This window comes from Corvus brachyrhynchos, unplaced genomic scaffold (genome assembly GCF_000691975.1).
Source record: "Corvus brachyrhynchos isolate BGI_N302 unplaced genomic scaffold, ASM69197v1 scaffold864, whole genome shotgun sequence".
NCBI classification, from domain to species: Eukaryota; Metazoa; Chordata; class Aves; order Passeriformes; family Corvidae; genus Corvus; species Corvus brachyrhynchos.
In genome coordinates this window covers 1,096,741-1,120,125 of record NW_008237871.1, presented here as the reverse complement: position 1 = coordinate 1,120,125, position 23,385 = coordinate 1,096,741, and the positions used below count along the sequence as shown (strand labels likewise).

Here is a 23,385-nt window from a genome sequence, read left to right as displayed (position 1 = left end):
AATATCTTCTAGCCAATTTTAGGTAAAACAATGGGTTTTTTCATCTTGAGTGATTGAATATGAGTATCTACTAGGAACCACTCCCATAGTTAAGTTAAATGAAAGCAACACAAAAAGTTACCTGGGTTTTTGTGATGGTGAATAACTCCAAGTATTCAGAGTTCCCATGAACAGAGTTCTGGAGAGGACTAAAAAATGTCTGCTCATGTAGATGTAAAACATGCTCAGTTTTTTTGAGAGCCCTTACCTCTGAATGCTGAGAAATTGGCATAATGCAGTGTAGCAAAACCAAATCTCTGTTCTAATTAAGACTTACTTGGATTTTTCAGTTTTTCCCATTCCCTGGCTGAAATTTCCTGAGTCTTGTAACCATTTAACAATATGTTACTAACCATCCATTATGTCCTGCTTTATTCTCTTTTAGATGAAAGAGCCATGTAAAAAAAAGCATTCGCCAGCCCCTGTGACTGCATTTGAGCGATAATGTCAATGGAATTAACACATTGCCATTGTTGAATGGTCTCCTGTGGCTATATAAACATCAAGGTAACACATTTCCAAAGCAGAAGACATTACTGCTGTGATACTGTTGTTTTGAGAATATTTCCTCACTGCCAAAACACTGGTGTAGATTTAGCATTTTGCCTCCTGGAGAATGATGTTAGGGTAGGGAGGCTTGATTCTGCTGCTTTTATTTTTGCTGAATTCTGGTTTATTTGCTGAAGAAAATCTCTTATATTGTTTGGCTAAATGTGGAATGAGAACATAAGTGCATTGAGATTTATTTAAGATGCCCTCTGATTGGTAAATGCGTTTAAATGACAGCTCTGTTATGGCCCTAATTCCATTTCTGAATCCAACCTGCTGGAAAAACTGGGGCAGAACTGCTGTCAGGAAACCCAGGATTCTTCAGCTTGGGCAGAGTTTGCTCAAGAATAACTGTCTCCCACACTATCTTCATCCATTAACATAATTTTTATCTCTGCAGACAGAAACAGACTGAGGCTTGAATACCCTTGTTATGTTGCTGAGTAAAATGTTAGTAAGATGCAGGCCTTGGTTTTAACTTTGGGAATGGCAAACAAGTGGTAAGGCCAGGCTTGTCAGCAAACCTTTTAATGGTGATAATCCCACTGCAGATTTGTTGGTACTGTCTCACCTAATGCAATGCAGAACTAACTAATGAGGATGTGGCACAGAAGCAGTTTGGAACTCCTGGGGTCACAAAATCGTTGAAGATGGCTGCACTGCAGAAGCCAAAGCTGGTCAGTGGGACATGCAGGTAACAGTGATGATTTCCTTTATTATGACTGTTCTGATCCTGGTGCAAATGGAAAAAGACCTGTATTTCTGCAAAAATATTTTAATTTGTCTTCGGGCAAGAAAAAATTCAGGCAGGTAAGTGCTAAATCAGAACCTGACAAGTTCTGCTCCTGTATAACTGTTGTTACGGGAGTTTTACTTCTCTTCAAGGCTAAAGCCATCTTTAAACAATGAGTTGATGGGTTTGCTGCATTTCTACTAATCAGAGACCATAACCCAGGTATTGAAGGGTGCAAAGTCAATCTCAAGGTTGACCTTACTGAACAAGATGGACATATTCCTCTCCAGAATCCATGAGAAATACCCACTGCCTTGACCAGAGTTATATCAGTTCTGGTAAAAAGGACTTGAGTTTGCAAAGCTGAATCTGGCACTTCTGAGAACCTTGGGGGTGAAACAGAAGAGAGGGAGGTATTGTCCATCCCAGTTTGTTGCAAAAACACCCCTAGGCTGATTTCCTCAAAGGAAAGGACTTCTCAGCACAGGGAATGTTCTGTTTCTGAAGTTGTGATGGAAAAAGGGAGGAGTTGCCTGTGGCAGGAGCTTGTTAGAACACAGAAAATGACTTGGTGAACCATGAACACTGTGTAGAAGTTGATTGAACAGAGTGGGCATGGTGGTGTTCTTTTCTCTCCCTTGAGGGCCGTTTGAAGCCCTCTGAAAGCCCAGAGAATAGCTCATAAACTTTGTGCTTCAGAATTGCAGAGAAAATGCTTCTCTTGTCCATGGATCAATCTTTTGTCAGCTCTAACACAATGGCTGCTGTTACAGCTTTAGTATATCTCCACTGTCACCCAAAGGCACTTCCTGGGAAATGTAACCCAGTGGCTCAATAACTTGTCACCTTTCCCCTCACTGTGACCTAATCCTTGGAGTGGGAAAGAGGAATGCTCTCCCAAGGACAGTGATATTTAGATTGCAGTCACACCTCTCCTGTGAGTCAATAGCTGGTCTTTTGTGAATTATGATGTGTAGAAATACAGGATTTTCTGTGTTGTATGTGTGGTGCTGTAACCCACAGTGTGTCAGTGAGCCCAGGTTCCATCCTCCTGGGAAACAGCCTGTTCATATGCCAGTGTAACATCCATTCTTCCATGTGGTCCCAGAATTCATTTAGTGCTCACTTGAGGAATCATAGGAATAAGAGAGGAGCAGATACCTCAGAGCCTTCTTTACTGCTCACACGAAGGCAGGATTGTTCTGTGTAATGCCACTGATGTGTGCAAAAAGCCATTAAAAGCATAATACAGGAAGGACTGTGTCTGTTCCTCTGTGCATAGGCTGCCACTGCACAGCCATAGTTTTTCCTGGATAGTCAAATTGCTTCTCTCTCATTTTCATCCCAACTGATGAAGGTAATTATATCCCTTTGTAGAATATTAATTCCTCTGTCATCTGTATGTTTATACCCTGCAGACATGTTCATTTCTTCTTCATGAACAGGGCCATCAATCAGGGAAGCTTTCCTTAACCAACTCTTCTAATCTTTTCTGGTGTTCACCCCATCCAGTCTCCCTGCAGTTCCCCAGTAGCTTTGATAATGAGGTGATAAGAATTACATGTGGTTTTGCCAGTTTCTTTTACAGCAGGCTCACAGAAAGAAGCCTTGCCAGTTTCCTGCTCAACTACATGGTATTTTCACATACGTATCTATTTGTGGTTATATTTTCAACAAGGAAATGAAATCATCACACATAGTGCAGAAAACCCTATAAATTACCTCTATAATGGAACCTCCTTAATATTATCATGTTTTTACAGGTGGATAGGGCTGAACATCACTGTTCAAAACAGAAGTTTAAGTGATCTTCTCTTAAGGGAAAATATGGAATTGGGGTGAAGAATTCCAGAATTCAGCAATTCCTCCCTTGGACAGCTTCTTCACAGTATGATGCAAAGGGAGGAGAAGGAATAGTTGCATCTTGGAGAGGAAATACGAGACAAAAAAGTCAGAGAGATGTACTGGGGGACCATGTATGTACTTAGATTTCAAATTTTTGTTTCAGGTTTCTGATAATCTAAACCAGCCCTCCCAAGCTGCTGTTGTAACTTGCCCACTCCCATCCTGTAGAGCACAAGCCCTCTAAGACTAGTAGGTTCTCTCTGCACTGTCAGGAGTTATTTGAAAATGAAGCCCCTTGGTAGTGAGTCCAAACCTCCATCTCAGGCAGGCTCAACTCACCGAATCTGAACCCAGCAGTAGCTCCCTGCAGGAACTTAAACCAGTAACTGCAGTATTAGAGGATGGCAAAACCAGTGACCTCATTATTGATCACCATCTGATCTGTGCTCACAGGAATGCTTACTCCCAAATGTGACTTTGATTTCCTCCTGCACACTCCCCAGCACTTTTCTGAGCAGAATTTATAAATACTTTTGTTGAATTTACATTGCATTGTTTGTATCTGCATTTGATTGGCAGGCATAGGTCAGGCTGTGAAGTGGCAGTCATTTAAAAACAGTTTTGACTCACAAAAGCAAAGTGTTTTTAAGAGTGGCATCTATTATGTGTATTGGTGTTTGCAAGGTTAGAGAGGAGAAGAAATCTAAGTCATTTATGCCTAAGTAGATAAAATCCAGTATTTTCAGTATAATGCACTCATTGCACACCTCTGCTGTCCTCCTTCGTATATAACTGCTCTGACAGGACAAAGCCATGTGTCATCCCTTGGTTTCTCAAGGAATTGCATCCAATATATTTAAATTATTCAGGTGTCTGATGTTCTTAACCACTTAGAAGCATTTGTTCGATATAGTAGGGCTAATTTTTAATTTATTTTTCTAAGCACATCTATCCGAAATGATGCTAGGCTTTTATATTCACAGCAGGGAACATTGTGAGGTTTAAATATCCCTTTAATCACTAAGGATGTAATAAAAACAAGAAGAGTTCTTTGAGCTGCAGAGTGTTACCCAGGGAAAAATCTACTCTGGAGCTTACAAATGTGAGCTGAAGAGACAAACTGGGCAATAAAATCCACAACTACGGACCAAACTGGCTAAAAGTTGGTCTGTAGCTGCCCATCAGGAGCTGAGACTCGGAGGGAGGAAAAGGCCATTCAGCACCTCTAGAGCCATAAGAGCCAGGTCATAAACACTTCACAATCTGCTGGGGAGGGGGAGGGAGCCCTGGGCTGTGATCTGCCCACAGTCTGTACCCCGGCCCATGAGTGCAACAAAGAGTACGAGAAATTTCAGTGTATGGGAAGAATGAAGGAAAGAACTCTGGTGAGATTAGGGAATGCAAGGAGAAGTGGCAGCTGTGTTTGATTCTGCCAGTTCACGTACACTTATGGCAGCCTCATCCCAGTGCTGACTTGAGGAACCCATGAAATCTGACAGGCGTTATTTTCTATTATCAGTGGAGTTGAAGGATTCTTACCTGAATATTGTTATTATGGACCCAAATATGTTGCTGCGAGGTGATGAACAAGCTGGGTGAGAAAAAGTACAGCTCAGAGTTTATCCAAGGGCTTTCTGCTTAAAACCCATATATATTTCCAGCTCTTTGTTACTGACTTCAGACTTTGCTGCAGATGATGTATGTCCCATCATAGTGCTCTATACCAGTTTTCAAGTATCATCTTGGAGGATGTACTGCATGATTCTGTCTTGGTGTTCGTTTTTATTTTTGGGAGATCCTATAAAGCACAGCTCAGACTCTACAGGTCATTTAGACATCCTGTGTGTTCAGTTCCCTTCATGCTGGGAGATGTATGTGCAGTTGTATGTATCCTATGGCTATATAATTTTTAATAGTTCTTTTTAAAATAAATTATAAATGGTACTATAAAAGGAAAATAAATATGCAGTAATAAAATCTTATTAAAATGAAACATGATTTATTGTAAGTGCTCTGAATCAAAATCTACTGCATATGGTTTAATTGTTCTCTTGTCATGATTTCTGGGAATGATAATTAACTTCCTCAGAAAGTTCTTTAGAGTCAATAGTGATGTTGGAGGAACAGAGCTCTACACAGCTCAGTAGAGCTCACAGCAGTTTTTATTTTTAAATTCCAAACACTTTAAGTCTTATCAATTTTAACTTGCTCTTTGAAGGTAGTTCCTCTGATAAGGAATTATACTGTTTATTGATTTCCTGGTTTGATTAGAACCTTACTGTGATGAACAGCTTATGGAAACTTCCTGATGGCAGAAGAGATCTGTCTTTGCCAAACAAAGTGACTTGCACCCCGACTTGCACGATTGAAGTCTGGCTTTTTACCTGTTGGTTTCATGGCTTTACAAATGCCTGATCACCAGCAAAAGTAATCTTTTGTGGAAACCAAGATACCATGACAGTGTATCAGCAATCTTGGAAAGTCCATAAAGTTTAGATAAAACCTTCTGGGTCTGAGCTGCTGGGTTTTTTTCTGGAAACGTCAGCTTTTTAACAGAGATTGCTGCAGTATTGCCGGCTGGGCTTCTGCTCAGCAGAATCCATTCTGCTCAGGGCTTTTGTCTGGTCTCAATTCATGGTTAAGTAAACTGCTGCCGTTTTTAAGCTCTGCACGATGTTTCTCTTTGCATATGAGTGTGTGCACATGTGTACAAATACAGAAGTATTTATAGATGGATGTTAGGCCCGAGTTGTTTGCTGCCTGTTTTCTCAGGCTGCTCCTTTGTGGCTGCCGGTGGAGAGCAGTGAGTTCAGGCAGGGCTGCTGTGTCCCAGGTGTGGGAGGAAAGAGCCTTCCCGATGCAGGGCTGGAAAGGCAGTGCTTGCACCGTGCTGCTCGGGGGCCCTTTGCTGTGCTGTCTGCAGAGCTCTCCTTGCTGCTTGCTGCCAGTCCTTTCAGTAGGTATTTTTTGTGGATTTGAGCGGGACAGAATGCTGAGCTGTGTCTGGGAAGCACAATGGATGGACAGGAAAACAGTGCGCCCAACATCAGGAGTCTGTGAGAACTTGAAAGGGCTCTGGACAGACATATTTTGCATTTGACTCTGGACTGTAGCCTTTGAGGCCAAACTCAGCCTGCCGTGTTAAGTGGCCGCTAAGTATTTCCCTTCTTGTGTCCATGCTAACGAACTGCTGGGGCTCACTGCAGAGGGCTGGGGAGGGCGGATATGAGGGAGGGAGACAGACAGAGGAGTGGCCTCTTCATCTTTGCGGCCAGATACCTCAATCCACAAACCTGCAAAAGGAAAAGTCTTGTGTTAAGCTTATAAGGTACAACTTTTTGTCTATGTGAGCTGCTTTCCCACGTTCCCTTCCAGAACAGATCCTGTCACAGCTGACCTGCAGCCTGTGAGCCGTCCCCACGGCTCACTGCACCTCTGTCCAGGGACCCTGTGGTGAATTAGCATTGAGATGTTACCAACAGGCCCTCTCCAACCAGTTGTTTTGGTTTGCCAAATGTCATTTTTGCACTTTTGAGAGCACAGGGAAAATTTGGGGGTGATACAATTTGGGGCTCAGTATGGGGTTTTCAGCCCTACAGAGAGCTGGCAGATGCCTTCTGTGGGGTCCCTTGCATTGGTCCCAGGGTAGGAAGGTCTGCATGACACTTGTAATATACCTGAAGACACCAGCTAGCTTTTCCCAGGAAAAAATCAATCAAAACCATAAAAAGGAGGGGGAAAGGTGCCATTTCCCTCCATCAGAAGAAAATGCTGTGTTATGTGAGCTGCTGTAAGGAGCTGGGTAGGAGCTGTTTCTTGTGCTGCAGCATGATAGGAGATATGTACCACTTCTTCAGAGGCTCTCAAAACACTTTGCAGGCTTTTACCATTCCTGTAGCCGCCCACAGAGACTTGCTCAGAAAGCTGCCCAAGTTCAGGCTGTGCCTGTGCTGCCAGAGCTCAGCAGCTCTGTCCTGGCAGACCCTGCACTTGTATTTCCTATTTTCTGGGTGAGGTGTCAGGCACGAACAAGGACAAGGAGTCACATGCTGGCACAGCTGCAGAAGCAAGAGTTTCATCAGGCAGCTTCTCTGGAAAAACTCGGCTTTTCCCCATGGCCCTGTGTGCATAAATCAGGCTGCATTTGCTTCACAGTGAGCTGAGCCTGGATTTAAGGAGCTGGTTTGTGGATCCTGGAGAATCTGAGGCCACTTCATGTTTTTATTGAAGTATGAAAGTAAGTAGGTATCGGTGTAGAGCTCTCTGTTTTATTTTGGGCCCTGTTGATGACATGCTGTCCTTTCACTTTTCAGTACTCATCCCGTGCAGATGGCAGAGGATCCTTCACAAAGAGTTGCCAAGATCCTCTGGGACTGTGGCCTCCTTGTGCCGGGTGGGAATCGGCTAAATGAGTCACATTCAAATGGCAGGAAGGCTTTCCTCATGTTTCAGAGGGGAGTATCTCTTAGATGCAGTGTGTACTGCTCTATGTTGTTCTTTCCTGCTTGTGCAGATCCAGGCAGACAAGGCAGCATCACTTAAGCCCACTTTATTAAAGCTGGTATGGTAACACTTTCTCACAGAGTTCGGAAACCTGAGGGTTGGATACTGGCTACTGCACCCATGAGCAATAATCCAAGGCTGGTTCTTTTGACAGATGACTTTCACATTTCAGCTGTCTCCCAGGCAGTAACTTTATGCCCCTGACTGGGGCTTGCTCTCCGGGCAGAATGCTTCCCTAGGAACTCTGCCTGGACAGAGGTGGCAGTGCCTTGGGCACAGCCGATTGCAGACTCCGACCCCATTAGCCAAAGCTTGACACCTTATCTGTTCTCCAGCTGTCTGGGAGCCCCAGGCAGCAGCCAGAGATGGCAAGATAACACTGTGTTGGAGAGCTCGGAGGCTTGTGTGCAAACCAGCTCTCTACAGGGTCCTGTTGAGCAGTAAGGATTAAACCTTCACTTAAGGTGGGAGAAATGCCAGAAAACATTTGCCTTACTACAAAACCCAGAGGGGAATGTTTCTTTCTGATCGGGTTCCCAAAGAGATGCAAAGCAAAAGCTCTTGGCCTCTGCTTTTGTCATCACACATCCCCTCCCTCCTGCCCTACCTCGTCCCTTCGGCATAGGGCAGAGCCTTCTGTTAGAGCTGGGCTCAGCAGGATTTATACCTGCTGCTGTAAATGGGCTCAGAGCAGAGCCGTGTATGTCACTGACTTACACGTGTCAGATCCACTCTCTCTCCCATCCCTTTCCACACCCTCAGCCTCCTTTGCCAGTGAATTGTTAGACACCAGCACATTCACCTCTGACTTCCCATCAAACTGCCTGAGGGCTCTCCATGGATGGACAGATGAGGGTAATGTGCTAAATTCCCCCTTTGCTAGGGATGAATTTCCTGGGGATTGCTCCTATTAGCCACACTTTCCAGCAATAGTAACAAAATCACTTCTTTTTCACTTTTAAAACCTTTCCAGTGCAACTAGAATGGCTGGGAGAAAGCTGGTTGTTAACTAGTCATGGGTAATTAATGGCTCCACCTTCCCCATCAATCAGCTGGGAGAAGCCAAAAGGATTTTGAGTACTGGTAGCAAATGTGTGTTCCCCAGACATGCTGATACGCAGTGTGCAAATGAAGTGGCAGCAGGAGACCATCTCATAGCCTTTGTGGAAGAAGCAGTAAGTCATGATACACATCCCACGCTCCTGTCAGGTGAAGTCTGAAATTCCCAGTGCTGCTACTGCTGTTGTGCGGTTTCTGACTGTGTGGGATGTTGATTCATCTTGCTGCTAGCTTGAATCTGACCCAATTTTTGTTCTATTTTTCCTTTTCAGATTCTGATTATGGTTGTCTTTTTCCGCTTTCTACAATTAAAATACTAGCATTAGAAAAGCAGGACATGGAGGGGGGAGGAGATGCGATGCTAGCTTTCCTTATGTAGCAGAGCAGGAAAGCATTTCTGAATCCCATTTTGTTTGGGTCTGGTAGTGGCTGTGCAAGTGCAAGCAGAGATCTGACCTTGATACTGTTTCAGCTGACCTTTCCCCTTCTGATTTATTTCTCCACATATTTAATAAACAATTGCCATTTGAGCTACAGGTTGACATTTCTCCACCACATGGTCGTCCTCTCCTCAGTGGTACTGAGCCTCCACAGCTCTGGATGTCTCCAAGTTACCTGAGGGAGAAAAGCCTGTAGTCTTCTGTATTAACCAGTGGTTTAAAAGAGATGCCAGCAAGGCTGGATGTGGTCCTTCAGAGGTGCCAGGAGCCAGTGGACCATCTCTTGCTATAAAGCCCTCCTCAGGACTTCCCAAATTCTCCAACCCTTTTCTTTAAAACATTCTTCCTTGCCACGCTGAGCATTGGCTTTTCTCTCCCTGGCTAGCACTGGGATGCCTAAAATCCAATATACCACTGGAAGAGAGTCGGTCCCTGCTCTGATTAAGCTCCTTTGTCCTCTTTGCATGCCCTTGCATTGCCTGCTCCAAAAGGCAGTAAAAACAGAACTGAAGGAATGTTGTTTGGGTGTAGAAACTCACTAAATAAATTCAAAGTTTGTTTTGTACATCAGACTGAAGATTAGATGTCCCAGGTAACATCACTGACAAAATAGAGAAGACTTTTTTTTTTATTTGGAATAAATCTAGACAGTGAAAGAAATGCAGCCTTATAGCAAGTTCTTTGAAATGAACAGAGCTCCTAAATTTGCTGTGCAGGACCCAGCAATGGCCCATTCAGACTGATATCCTGCTTTTGACCTCCACTTTTTGCCTGTCTTGGCCCTGTAAATGTTAGTACAGCCATTTCTGTGTGTGAATGCACAGAACCTCCTGCCTCTTGGAGGTGCCTGTGCTGTGCCCTGGAGCTTGAGCCTTGATTGCTGTCTCTTAGCACTTGTAAGCACTTATAAGCACAAAAGCTAATGGTCACACTTGCAGAATAAACTAATTAAGGGAAAATGCTCAAGCCCTTCGATTTCTGCTCAGCCTTCCTTGGGTAAGACCAGCGCCTTGAGAAAGGCATAACCTCAGTGCCTGATCCTCCTGGAAAAGAAGTGCAGTTAAAGGCTGGGAATGCAGAAATTGGGCAGATGAGTGACGTTATACCATCAAATGTGTTTATGTTGTTGGAGAAGACATCTGTGGGTGAAGGGATGTGTTGCTGCAGCATTCTGGTTGTGAGAGCAAACTTCACACAGACTGTTAATCACCCATTTGGGAAGGAACAAGCTCCATGCTGTCCTGATTCTGATACCAGAAATCAAGAGTAAAATGATTCTGTGTGCTGAAGATGAGAATTATCATAAACCCATGGAATAGCCAAAGAGAAATTCTCCCTGCTTGCTGTTTAAGGGATTTGTTTTTATTTTGTAGCTAAGTCCTCAACTGATGTTTCCAGTCTTGTCTCTATTTGTTTAAAAGTTCGTTAGCAGTAAATCAAGGTGCATTTCCCCTGTAGGGTTTCCTGTATGTCAAAGCCATGTTAATTCTCTTTGATTTTCTTCCCCTAGCCCCAGCCATTGCTGCAGATCCTTCCTCTCTTTGTCCCTTTGGACATCAAAGGCTCACAAGGGGACAGCCCTGGCGGGAAGCTCCTCCCTGCTCATTAGCCTCCATAAAACAGGAACTCACCTTGGCTAGCTGTGCTTGGAGTCCCATCCTCATCCCGCTCACTCTTGACACTGGATCTCGGAAGGAAGGGCTTGTGCTTGCTTCAGGAAATCAGACCTGCTTTTGAACTGGACTATTTTGGCTCCCCTTGTAAGAACTCTGGGGCTCCGTTGGCCGTGCAAGCTCCTCGACGTCACAGTACATGGAAAAATGCAAGCTTTACCAGGTAAGTGAAGGACTCCTTCCCTTTTCTTACTGCATGGAAAGATCCTAGACTAATGCCAGAAAAGGAACAAGTGCTCCTGAAGGGCTACCAGCATTTATAGAAGAGTGCATGGGGCTGGAGAGGATCTAAAAACTGGGCTTTTTTTCATAGGAATAGATGAAAAATGGTGCATTTGAGTGTTTTTTGAGAGCCTTAGAAGATCTTTTGTAAGCTAGCAAAGGTTTGCTCATAATTGTGCCCAAAACTCACTTAACCCACATCACCTTGTGCAGTGTGAGCCTTCAGCTGAAGGCTGGAGGTGTTATTTGTGTATTGTCTGCAAAGTACTGAGTTCTTCAGGTTGAAGGCCACAGAAGGTTTGGAAATACTTGTTATGCTTTTAATAATAGTTCTGATACGAACTGTCTGGTTTTGGGTTTTTTTTCCTATTTCCTATGCCCTTTGAAAGTATGAACCCCAAGCAGGCATAGCCGACTTCTTCCAGGTTCACACCCAGCACAGGATTTTTGTGATTTCCTTAGGGTTTCATTATGTTTTCCTTCAATCCATCTCTCACAGCATGCTGTTAATCTCTCGTGTGGAGCATGACTGGATTTGGCACAATGACAGATATGCCTTGGGACACTAAGGGCCAGCCCAGAGGTGCTGCATTTGTCAGTGCAACTGAACCCTAAATTTACTCTGGGATTTTACTCTACATCAGAAGAAAACAACCGGCCCAGGTTTAGGTGTGCAGTTTGTAGGCACATCAGAGGTGACTGGGCAGTCTCAGCTTCCTTTCTCTTCCTCTGCAAGATGTTGTCTCATTCATGAGCAAAATACATGTGCAGTGATTTAGATTATTTCCGTCTTTGCTACTGTTTTGGGTTTTTTCAGTCCCTGCTGTGTTGATCTGATTCATGCTGATTTCTGCCACTTGAATTTTGAGCTGAAAAACAAAAGAGCAGCAATGAAAAAAATATAGACTGTATTGTGGTATTTTCATGTTAAAGATTCAAAATATTGCAGTGTTCACCTCATTTTCTTACTGGGTTGCTTCTGGTATATGACCCCCTACAGCAGAAATATTCCAGGTGATGACTGGATGCATCTGAGAGATGAAGCCGTTGCATTTGTGGAAACAGTGTACTTTTGTTATTGCCAAAAAACTCTCTGGATCTGAGAAATGAGGTTCCCTCCAGAGGGTTGGGGTGTTTCTACTGACATTTAGAAGATCAGAGAGCATGGGGAGGGTTTTTTTGCTTGTTTCAAAGATTAATTTATTAGATAGTTTTGTATATTGATGTGCATTCCTCCCTGGTGGACACTGGATAGCTGTTAGTCTTGGGCTTCACTTGGAAGATAGCAGCAACAAATGTAATAATAACTGATTTTAGTCAAGGTAAGCATAGCTTTTTCCCTTATTGGAGGTTTCCCAGTACTGCAAATCCTATCCTGCACATTTTGGGAAGGCTGCAACAAATTTTCTGACATTGTAACATTGTCTCAATAATGAGGCAGTGCAATAGGTGAGGCAATTGTACTCCATCATCTTCTATCCAAAGGCCTTCCTCCTAAAACTACTAAATTGTCTCTCATTTCTCCTTCTTTCCTTTCTGTCCCCAAGATGATAAAAAGATATGTACAGCTCATTCTAGATACAGAAACTGTAGCACAAGCTACTCCTGTTGGTATTGGGACCTTCAAATCAAGCACAGAATAGATTGAAGATCTCTTAATTTTCAGTGCTTTTATCATAGCAGCTTCCTACCTTTCAACCTCATCTGGAATAAAAAACATGTTTTAGAATGGGCCACATATGATGTTACCAGCACAATGATAATAGTAATATTTTTTAATAAGTAATACTAGAATTCCTGGAAAAGGTTTGAATCTCTTTCAGATAATAATGGTTTTAAAACCAAGTTGCACAGGAGAGGAAACCATAGAAGTACAGCTCACACAGGTTCCGTTCAGTGCTTGGACACTCTGCCCCAACCTCTCCGTGCCGTAAGTCCAACACTCAGGCATCTCTGTGGGAGGATGAGTGCATGAGCCTTGCCATCAGTTACACAGGCACAAACTAGGAGGGAAAGAAAAATCCAAACAAAATTTGCAAACAAAATCCAAAGTGGATCCTACAAACAGATCCATCACTGCAGGATCCCACTGAAGCTGTGTGGGTCCGTTCACCAGCTCACACCATTGCTGGGGTCCAGGTCCTCATGCAGACTGTTCATGTCCTGCTTTTCAGCCTCAGCCTGTGCACACAAAACCTGCACGGTGAAAGGCGTTAACTACAGTTTTAAATCTTAGCTGCAACATTTATTGTCCCTGTCTCCTGCAGCATCGTGCTCCTACAAGTGTGTTGTGGACTCATTTTGGTAAAAACCAAATTATAAGATCTGCCTTTGATTTTTAATTCAGTGTTGAACTCCTTTCACTTCAATTCCTCTCGACTTCATTGGAAATCTCCCCTCATTAAGGACTCCTGAGATCTGCCTTGTTGTATTCTCGTTTAATGGCATTGGAATTTGCTTAAAGAAATGTTAATTCTAAAATTCATTTGGGGAAGGAGCAAGCATCTGTCTAGCTAATCAAAATCTGTTTGCATTTATTTGTAACTGGATGGCTCCTGTGGGAAATCAGCCGAATTTTATTGTAACTCCTTTTGATACATGTGCTGCACTGAGCTACCAAATGCATGGTCTCATGGCAGCTTTCATGTCTTTGCAAGAGGATATGGGGGAAGCTTTAGTAAGAAGATGTTAACAGGCTAATCTTGGTGAGCAAACTAGGTGTCACTTCTTGGCCAGTTCATTAATGTTGGATCAAAGCAGAAAAAAGGGTAGAGGATTTTTTTTAAAATGCCTAAAGACCTCTACAAACTGACAAAGTTACATTTTAATGTTATTTACTTCTTAATACTGAGGGGAGAACTGCTTAGATTTGTACTGGGTTGTTTTGGCGGAAAGATTTGTGAAAAAAGCTAATTTCTCTGAAAATAGTTGTCTACTTTTTGTGAAAACTCTTTTGAAGACATTACTCAGGAAAGCTGTAACAAGGTGAAAATTCCCTTTTTTCTGCTATGCTCTGAATAAGATCTGATCAGGCTGAGAAGCAGAAAAATCAACCTTTGAAACAAATAGCTGTGCCTGGCTGCTAATACAGCACCCAGAGAGGTCCTGCTGGCCCTGCGCTGGGACAGCACTGCTGCCGTGGGTGTCCCACCGAGCAGGCTCCTCATCCCTCGGCCAAACCTCAGGGCAGTGTTCCTAAAGCTCTACTGGGTATGAACTCAGCCCACCAGAACTGTACTGGGCCATGTTCTGGCCTAAAATGGACTGGGCTTTTCAGTATGGCAGCAGCAGTCTTGCCTGCCTTACAGTATTGTTGAGAACACCTACTGGGGGTTTTTAAGGAGTTTTTTATCCAAACAGCTGTACAGAGGTGGTTGCTACCATCAACACCAAAGGCAGTTCCTCCAGAATGGTTTCCCTTTCCTCTTCCCCAGGCCCACAGTTGGTCCTGTGCCTCCAAGAGGAAGTGCAGGCAGATTGCAGCACTGCGCCACGGTGTGTTACTGAAGAGGCACATTCCACCACTCTCACAGGCTCCTCAGCGGTCCCCATCTCTACTTCCAGTTTAGACCAGCCATCCTCCTTTCACAATATAGTCTATCCATAATCTATCTCTGTCACCTCCTTTTCTTTCCTTTGCATACATTTAGGACTCCTGTCTGTCTCATCTTTGTCTTCTGGGGGGATTTTTCACCTCTGCGACCACCTACTTGTCATTTTCCCCTATTACCCACTGGTGCACTTAAAATCTTTCCAGTCCTTTCAGCTTTCATTGTATTCTCTTGGTAAAGTGTTTTGTGTAACCCTGATCATACCAGAACAGTAGATTGTGGCTACCTGCCAGTGTGGGTTTTGTAACAGTGGAATTTAGACTGAGTTGGTATAACACACAGATCCTTACAAAAGGAATTACCAGCTAAAGACAAACCTGTTGGAAAAGGCTCTGCACCTCTGAGCCTACTAAGTAACAAAAATCCTTTGAAGAAAAGTAACAGTTTTTAAGAGGTTTGTTGTGGCACAGGCTTCCCAGCCCGAGGGTCAGTTCCCCTCCTGTCTGTCTGCAGTCACGGTCTCCTCTCTCTAGACGTGAAAGCGCCGTGTGAGGCCCTTCCTTCCCCCAGCCTGGAGCCCTTCCCACAGAGCTCCATCGTGGTCACCCTCGAGGACATGGGGCTCTGGATGAAGTTTCACCAGATAGGCACTGAGATGATCATCACCAAATCTGGCAGGTAAGGCGTACAGGACAGCTGCCCACACACACCACACCCTTCTGAGCTGTTATCAAAGTCTCCAAGTGCTCATTTTTCAAATGGTAGCCCTTAAACTGGTTTTGTAGCCAGTTATGCAGATCTCCCTGATCCTGGCAGAAGAATTGCACTTTCAGGGTGTTATAGAAGTCCAAACTGTGAAGTGCAAAAGGTCACTGTGGGACTGACATGCTGAGAAAACTCCTGTATCCTTATCTCACCACTTAACAGTGGTGTTCTTCCTGTCACTTGGAGGTTGCTCTGGGAAGTGCCCTGGGCTCCCTTTGCCTGGGTCACAGGAGGCAGCAGCAGTTGAGCAGTAAGTGCTTGGGTTTGAGTCTGTGTTTGCAGACAAGAACATGGCGCAGACTCGTAACGATCTGTGTGTGCAGACTCCTCTAAAGTATAAATGAGTCATGTACTGTGGAGCTTGCAGTGAAAGAAGATGGAATTGTGAAACTGTAAAGTATTGTGTCAAAGCTGCTGTGAGCTGGAATAATCCCTTTGGGTAGGGAGGTAGCTGTCAAAGCTCTTTTGCAAAGTCAGAAGTTAAAAGTAGTGGCAGGGAGCACGGGAACAGAAAGCTGGGTGTGCTCTTAGATGAGAGCGCATTTTCTACCCACGCTCAGATTTAATCCATCCTCCAGGTCTGTGAGAGCTGCAGCAGGCCAGGAACTACGTACAGCCTCCAAATAGTTCCTTTTAAGTTTCCCACTGTTGTATTAGAGGAATTGGAAGAACGAAAGCAGCAACAGTGTCAGGCCTTCAGTGACTGCTGCCCTGTTAGTGTCTATCCCATCTAAACCCATAGGACTAGACAGTCCATCAAAAAGATGGACAAATGGTCAATGGCTGGCTGGAGAAATACTGCTGCCAGGGCTTTGCACAGTAGCGAGTAAACATGACATGCTGCTTGATCATTAATAACCACTTTATAGAGAAATCTTTATACTCTATTTTTTATTTCTCCTTCAGACGAATGTTTCCACAATGCAAAATCAAAGTCTCTGGCTTAATCCCATATGCCAAGTACCTCATGCTGGTAGATTTTGTGCCAATGGACAACTTCAGGTACAAGGTAAGTACTTTAAATAACAGAATTTATGCTGTGCTTTCATCTTTGTTTGAAATAGATTAATCTTTATGCTTCACTTGTCACACTGATAAATAAATTCTCTTTGGACAAAGTTCAGAAGTAATTGATGGATTTTATGCCTCTGTGGAGTTATTTGTCAGTTTTGCTTGGGGAGAAGCTGGAAAGGTTACTAATTTTCATTGTAAGCAGTACAGTTTTAATCATGATTAATGTCAGACTTTTCTGGCAGCCGTTGGGAGAAAAGGAGGAAAAATGAGGCCTAAACTTGGAGCTGATTTGGTAACATGATCATGGCTTGTAAGAGAGAATCTGTTACTTGTGCTTCAGAGGAGTGCACTGGATTGACAGTGAAGCAAACTTGCCGGGGTTTTCCTGTACTGAAAGCATTTTTTTTTAAGCTCCAGATTTCTGCCTTTCCCTTCACAGTGGAATAAAGATCAGTGGGAAGTTGCTGGAAAAGCAGAGCCCCAGCTCCCTTGTCGCACCTATGTCCACCCAGATTCCCCAGCTCCTGGCAGCCACTGGATGAAAGAACCTGTCTCCTTCCAAAAACTGAAGCTCACTAACAACACTTTGGATCAACATGGGCATGTAGGTTGTGCTGTGCTCTCTTGGAATTCATTGCAGACGAACTCTGTGGGAAATAAGTAGGATCTGTGAGAAATTAAATAATGTAGAAATTAAAACATATCCAAGTGCCCTTTCTTCCTCACTCAGCCCAGCCCTCGTGCCCTCTTAGCTCCCTGCTAGGGAAGGCATGGGTCTGTACTGTCACTACAAGGGGCTTGGTGGAGACCCCAGTCCCAGCAGGCATCCCTGGTTTGAAATGGGTGTCCTGGGAGTCTCCACAGGAGATTTGCAGTGTGCTGGCAGTGTTTGCACATGGAATCCTTGTCCCTTGTCTGTCCCAGATCATCCTGCACTCCATGCACCGTTACAAGCCACGCTTCCACATTGTGCAGGCAGATGACCTCTTCAGTGTCCGCTGGAGCATCTTCCAGGTGTTCAGCTTCCCTGAGACTGTGTTCACCTCTGTCACTGCCTACCAGAACGAGCAGGTACGGTGTGCAAGCACTGCTTCTGGACGCACTGCGAAATGCTGTCCGTAAAATTCTCGTAAAGGAGGGTGTCTCCTTCCTGTCTGCTCATCCTGGGCACCTGTGATGGACAGTGGGAAGAAATAGGCACACTGTGGTTCCTGTGGAAAAATCTACTCCGTGATGAGATGAGTCATGCACCTTGATGGTATTGAGTGCACTGTCAGTGACACACAGAACTCCAAATGCAGTAAAAAGTATGGCTGCAGGTCCAGATACAGATACTCACCCTGCATATTTCTCTAGTCAAATCCCTGCTGACCCTGGTAAAGTCACTTCTCTCTGTGGGTCAGTTCCTTATCAATAATGGGAGCTGCTGGGAGAGCTGAGATACTGTGGCAAGGCCATGTCCAAAACTCTCACACAGTTTATCTGTTGTGATAAATACTGAGGTGAAGGTCTTGGAACAGTGAAGAACCCAACCAGTCACTGTGATGCTGAGTCTTGTTCCTTTTATTTAAAGATTACAAAGCTCAAGATTGACAACAATCCATTTGCTAAAGGTTTCCGTGAACATGGGAAGAACACTCGAAGGTAAACTGTTTTTTCATTTTAATTTATTTATAGCTGGAGTTCACTTGTGAATTTTACCCAAAGTCTTTGAGCAAAACTCTACCAGCCAGCTCTGCTGAGCCTGCTGCATTGTGCACACTGCATTTGCCTGTATCTGGGAGTGATGTCCCTCTGTGCAGCCTCTTCTCAAGAGACGTGGGGAGTGGGAGGTGACAATTCCTACAGAAATGTGGGAGGTGTGACAAATTTGAGACCTGCATGTTGGAGCTAGACTGGAGTCTGACATGTGAATAGCAGTGATAACAGGAGTCCACAGCAGATCATTTGGTCTCTTGGAGATCAGCTTGATTCTGACATTTGGAAGCTCCCTTGTCTGCTTTTCCTGTGAGTGGAAAAGTGTCTCTTCCAGTGGGAGATTTTGTCTGCAAGACGGAAGATAGATACCAATACCAGTGAGATCTTCTGCTTGGTCTGAGGGCAGCCAGTGGATGAGATGAAAAAAAAAGCTTAAACTGAAACCCCAGACTGGCAATAGAGAAGGAAAAAATGGAGGTTTTTTCCCAAGCAGAAAATGTTGCTAAAATATCTGAGATTTTTTTTTGCATTATTTTATGCCTGAAAAAAAAAATCTCATTTCCTGATGAAAAAAGGCCAAAACTGACTCTTTTTTACTTAAACTTTAAAAATGTTATTGATTTTATTTCTTCTCCTAATAGCATTGCTGCCTGTATATCTAGGCAAAAAACGTCCAAGCTATCCCCATGTCTTGTTTCCTTCCAGAGAAGGACGAGCCAAATGCCAGAAGCCCAGTCCAGCCAAGAGCCAGAAGAGGAAGTTGCCTGAGGAAAAGGAGCCTGGTGCTGAGGAACGTGGTAATATTGATCACAACAAACCCAGAAAATGATATTCAGATAGGTTTTTAAGCTAAGTCATTCCTTGCTCCAGCTCACAGTGCTGCTTGCAGTAGCACAGCTAAGGAGAGAGGGCAGGACTGATCACCGCAGTATCTGGGCAGAAAAGAGCTGGAAGGGGTTATTCCCTTAAGACAGAAGGACTGCAGGAGGTGTTAGCGTGTTTCCTTCCACCATCCTGTGATTATTGCAACTGCCAATAGACCATTGTGAGCTTTGCCTCCCTCTTCCCCCTCCTCATTCTTTTCCATTCTTTCTTTTCCCTGCTTTGAGTCAGATTTTGAGAAGGATGAGAATGTAGATGTGAAGGAAGAGAGTAACCCCGTGGTGGTCAGCAGTGGATATCCCTTCTGGGGCTCGGAGCAGAACAGCAGCCAGGCCTTCCCTCCAGCCTCACCAGTGCCTGCTGACCAGAGGGAGGGTCTGGCTAGAGAGCAGCAAGTGCCAACGCCGTCCTACCAGACATACCGGTGAGTCCTACCTTCTCCTCCAACACCACCCTTTAATTGGTGGGGTTTGTCTTCTTCTGCTGGGTATTTCCTAACAAAAACAGCTAGTTGGGAGTAGGGGGAGGATGCCTTTCTGTTGGATAGCACACGTGGTTGAGAGATGGTAGATTAGCATGGAGATAGGTCCAAGGATAGCCTTTCTCTTCCAGTTCAAACCCACTGGTTCTGGGCATACTCATGTCTTTGTAATGTTCTTTATTCCCCTGTCCCAAAATGCTCTCTCAGCCAGTTCTGTGTACTACAGAGCTTGCCTGTCCATTGGAGGAGTGGCAAGACTCCAGTGATTTTTCCTTCCTCATTGCAAAATTTGGTGTGAGTGAGCCCAGACTAGAATTGAGCCAGAAATAAGGTAGTCTGGATTCACCTTCTCTGGCATTTCATTTTTCTGTGGGTGTGAGTGAGGCCTGGGCTAAAATCCACAGTAACAGTAAGATGAAGCAGTAGGCAAATGGAAGAGCTTGCCATGCCTTTCCCCAGGGGATCTGTGTGGGTTTTCCGTGGTTTTCCACTCTGGAAGGTCCGACTCGCTCTTTTCTCTGCCCTTGGACTCAGGTTCCATGAAGCTGGGGACAGCCAGCAGCTTCCCACCCGCGATGCTGCGACCTTGAACGATTTCCGGGCAAGGTGCCACGCCTTGGATCTCACCACAGTGCCCGAGCACGACTCCAAACAGCTCCCAGAGGGCTTCACCAACCTGCCCCCACTGCCCCCACCTCTGCCTCCTCCCCAGGACTACACAGGAGTGGTGAACATGGCTCTGGACTCTGTGGGGAAAGCCGGGGCCCGGGCGCCCATGTACAGTCCCTATGGCACCGAGCAGGGCCTCGGGCAGTGGGTGGTGCCTTCCCACAGCCAGTACAGGGCAATGAGCTACTCGGCCTTCTCCACGGAGTACAACACACAAGGGACTCCGGGACATGCCCACAGCACCATGGCAGAGTGGAGCCAGTACCCTCTGTTCCCCTACGCCTGCTGGTGAAGGGGGAGGACCCTTCCCAGTGAAAAAACTGAAAGAGAATTGTAAATGAGATTGGATTTTCTCTGGGGTGTTGGACTTTTGAATCTTTGCCTACACTAGGCAGAGGTATTGCTGCAAGCAGTAGCGTGGGACACCATCACTTCCTTATCTCCTTGCACAACAACCCTCACCATATTTCACAAGCAGTGGTTAAATGGGTGGCTCCCCCAGCCATGTCTTGTGGGTCAGGCTCAATGTGTTCTGTAGTGGTTTTTTTCCCAGCAGGAGTAGGAAACCACAGATCTGCAAGAACAGTATTTAAAGAGCTGCTGAACTCACAGTCACAGTGTTGGCACCTCACATTTGGCAGTTTCCAGCATCCCTCCCTCCTGGGACTTGGTGAGAGGAGATAGGGGCTGAGGACTTTCAGTAAGCCATCCACGTGGCCAAAAAGCTGCAGAAAATATTGCAAAGATGAGCAAAGCAAGCAATCCTGTTGACCTTTGAGCAGCTTCCTCAGTTAGTATAGTCAAACTAAAGCTAGAGTCTTGCCTTTCTTCCAGCAGCGGATGAGAGTAAAATGCACAGTAAGGCGTGTCTGGAGCACAGCAGTGGGTTGTGCAGGCAGGGAAGAGTTTGTTACATGCAGGAGGAGCAGCAGCAAGGCTGTGTGGTGTCTTCCTGTCCCCGTGCCCATCCCTCCTCTGTCAGCCCTAGATTCGAGGTCAATGAAACGCTCTTCATTCTGTGGAGGTGGAGGGAGGTTGTTCATGGAATGTGGGGTCTCCTCTGGGGCTTTCCAAGGTTGTCAGAAGCAGAGCCATGAACAGCAGTGCTGCTGTGTCACTCCAACCTCTCCCTTTAGAGGGAAAGGAAATTTTCCACTGTGAACTTACTCCTTCTCCCGCTTCCCACCACCCCTGGAGAATATCATTTATAGTTGTGGTTCCTGCGCTGCTCTGTGAGTGTGTGAAGTCATCTGGCTGCTGTTTGGGAGTCTGTAGGGATCTGTCCACATTCAGTTATCAGAGTGGTTCCACCTCCCTCCTCCCTGGTCCCATCCTGGGCAGGAGCAGCCTGTGCAGTGCCATGCAAGCAGGGATTCTTTTCATCTTCCTGTTAGAAGGGGGAGGCCTCCCTGTTTACCCAAGTGCAGATGGCCCTGGCATTGGGGACTAGGTGAGACAGGCTCTTTGCTTCTCAGGGAGGATAGACATGTTCCTAGGTGTTACTTAGGGAATGTTTTCTTGTCACACCGATAGCTGCTGTGTGGCCTGCAGCCATCAGTAGGCAGTGAGGTGTGTCATTTAGCCTGTGTGCCAGATGGTTTTCTCTGTGTGCACACACGTGTGTGTGTGTGGCAAGATACTGTCTCTGAGCAGACCTGGGCAGGCTTGTGCCCAGTGCCTCAGGACCCCTGTGCAGGGACACTGGGAAAGGCTGTGCACGGGCTTTTGGGGCACTAGCTCAGCACTGTGCATGTGCATAGCATAGGGATGTTGAGCTGTGTTGTTATTGTTAAAATTACTGTGAAAAGTAGTCCTGTAAATTATGGACTCAACTACAATGACTGTTGCCTTATTTAAACTGTATATTGCTAACTGCTTTTATACCACAATTATGATATGTACAGAGCAGCTGAGTACTTCCCCTGGGCTTCCCAGGATTTGAGGATGTGCAGCATTGAAATAAAGGTCAGACTTTGCCACGGTACATGTACATAATGCCCTGTGAGCCTCCCCTCTGATGGCACCCTGGCCAGTAGTGATTTGTACCTGCTGTGCATGACACACATGTGGATGTGAGCGACTCACTTAAAAGGAAATCTGGCTGGGAAAAAAATGTGGAGCAGGTTTTTTTCTAATGCCAGAATGTCGTGGTTTCCTGCTGTCCAAATGCCAGCTGTGTGAAGGCAAGTCAGCTGTAAAAGGCTGTCTCTGGCCATTAGTAGTAAATTTCGCCACCACTGTCTTTCACATCTTGGAAATGAGATGAGCAGAAGGGCTGGGGAGGTGAGTGAGTTGAGTGCCTTGAGCCTCATGTGCAGGGACCCGAGGGGGGTACTTTGTGCACGACACAGGATCGCTGCCAGCAGCATGCCTGTAAAAGAGAGAATACATCCCCCGCTGGCTACCTGGTTAGCTCTTTCTTTGTCTTTGTAGCTGGGATGTGTTTCCCTGTCACAGAGTGCTAATAAGGATGAAATGTTGCGGCGAGTATGAGTAACTGAGGGGAACTGGGCAGCACTGGGGAACTCCTGTGAAAATACGAGTGCAATGCTGTTTCTTTCAAACCTTCGCAGTAGCAGTGCAGGTGCTGCTGCCCCCTGGGCCTGTGGCTGGAGGGGGTTTGGCAGAGGCCTCTGCACTGGGGTAGAAGACTCAGCTTTGGGCCTAGGACGAGCCATCAATTACTCATCAGCCTTCTGTTGCAACAGGACTGCTTGCCGCTCTTCAGTGAATCATCCAGCTTGCTAGAGAAATACCTATCCTTTCTCTCTCCCTGCCTCTGATTAGAGACTGCGCTTGGCTGGTTTGGGAGGCCTTTGGAGATTTTGCCTGTAGGTGTGCTCTGGACTCTGCTCCCGCCCCCTCCCTTTGCAGTTCCCACTGGCTTGTTTTCTTCAGCTGTGGCATTTAAAGTCTGTATGAGCTCGACTGAAATGCTGTTTTTGCACTCATGTGAGATAATGTAATGCCTCTGACAGCTTCAATAAAAGGAAATGAGACATGCGGAAGTCAGGCCATTAAGACTAATAAAATAAACTCGAAAGTGTAGGTTTTGTGCATCTTTCTCAAGCACAACGTGCTCTGCTTTAGTCATGTTACCTGGGGCCAGTTTGTACATGCATGACAGGCTGTTGATCTCAGCATTCATTGTTCTCCACAGTGTGTTCAGTGAGCCTCAGGTTATCTGCTCACACTGCTAGATGTGACTCAGGCTCTTGCACCAATTCTTTGCAGCAAATTGTTTATTTTCTCTGTGTTTTCT

General features: G+C 45.2%; 1 protein-coding gene across 1 annotated transcript; it reads left to right on the top strand.

Annotated features, from left to right (window-relative positions):
• The first annotated feature begins 1,318 nt into the window (after positions 1-1,318).
• LOC103614205 (T-box-containing protein TBX6L) lies at positions 1,319-23,171 on the top strand. Its single transcript, XM_008632102.2, has 9 exons — positions 1,319-11,004; positions 15,148-15,292; positions 16,286-16,388; positions 16,833-16,997; positions 17,318-17,464; positions 17,967-18,037; positions 18,797-18,888; positions 19,205-19,397; positions 19,989-23,171. Exons 1-9 carry the CDS (start codon positions 10,989-10,991, stop codon positions 20,413-20,415), a joined length of 1,359 nt encoding a protein of 452 aa, XP_008630324.1. The 5' UTR covers positions 1,319-10,988; the 3' UTR covers positions 20,416-23,171.
• Positions 23,172-23,385: the final 214 nt, after the last annotated feature.

What these genes read in the sequence shown, in the direction of transcription:
- LOC103614205 (XM_008632102.2), top strand. An exon ending in ATCATCACCAAATCTGGCAG is followed by an intron (nt 15,293 to 16,285) that starts GTAAGGCGTACA and finishes TTTCTCCTTCAG; the next exon opens with ACGAATGTTTCCACAATGCA. An exon ending in GCCTGGTGCTGAGGAACGTG is followed by an intron (nt 18,889 to 19,204) that starts GTAATATTGATC and finishes GCTTTGAGTCAG; the next exon opens with ATTTTGAGAAGGATGAGAAT.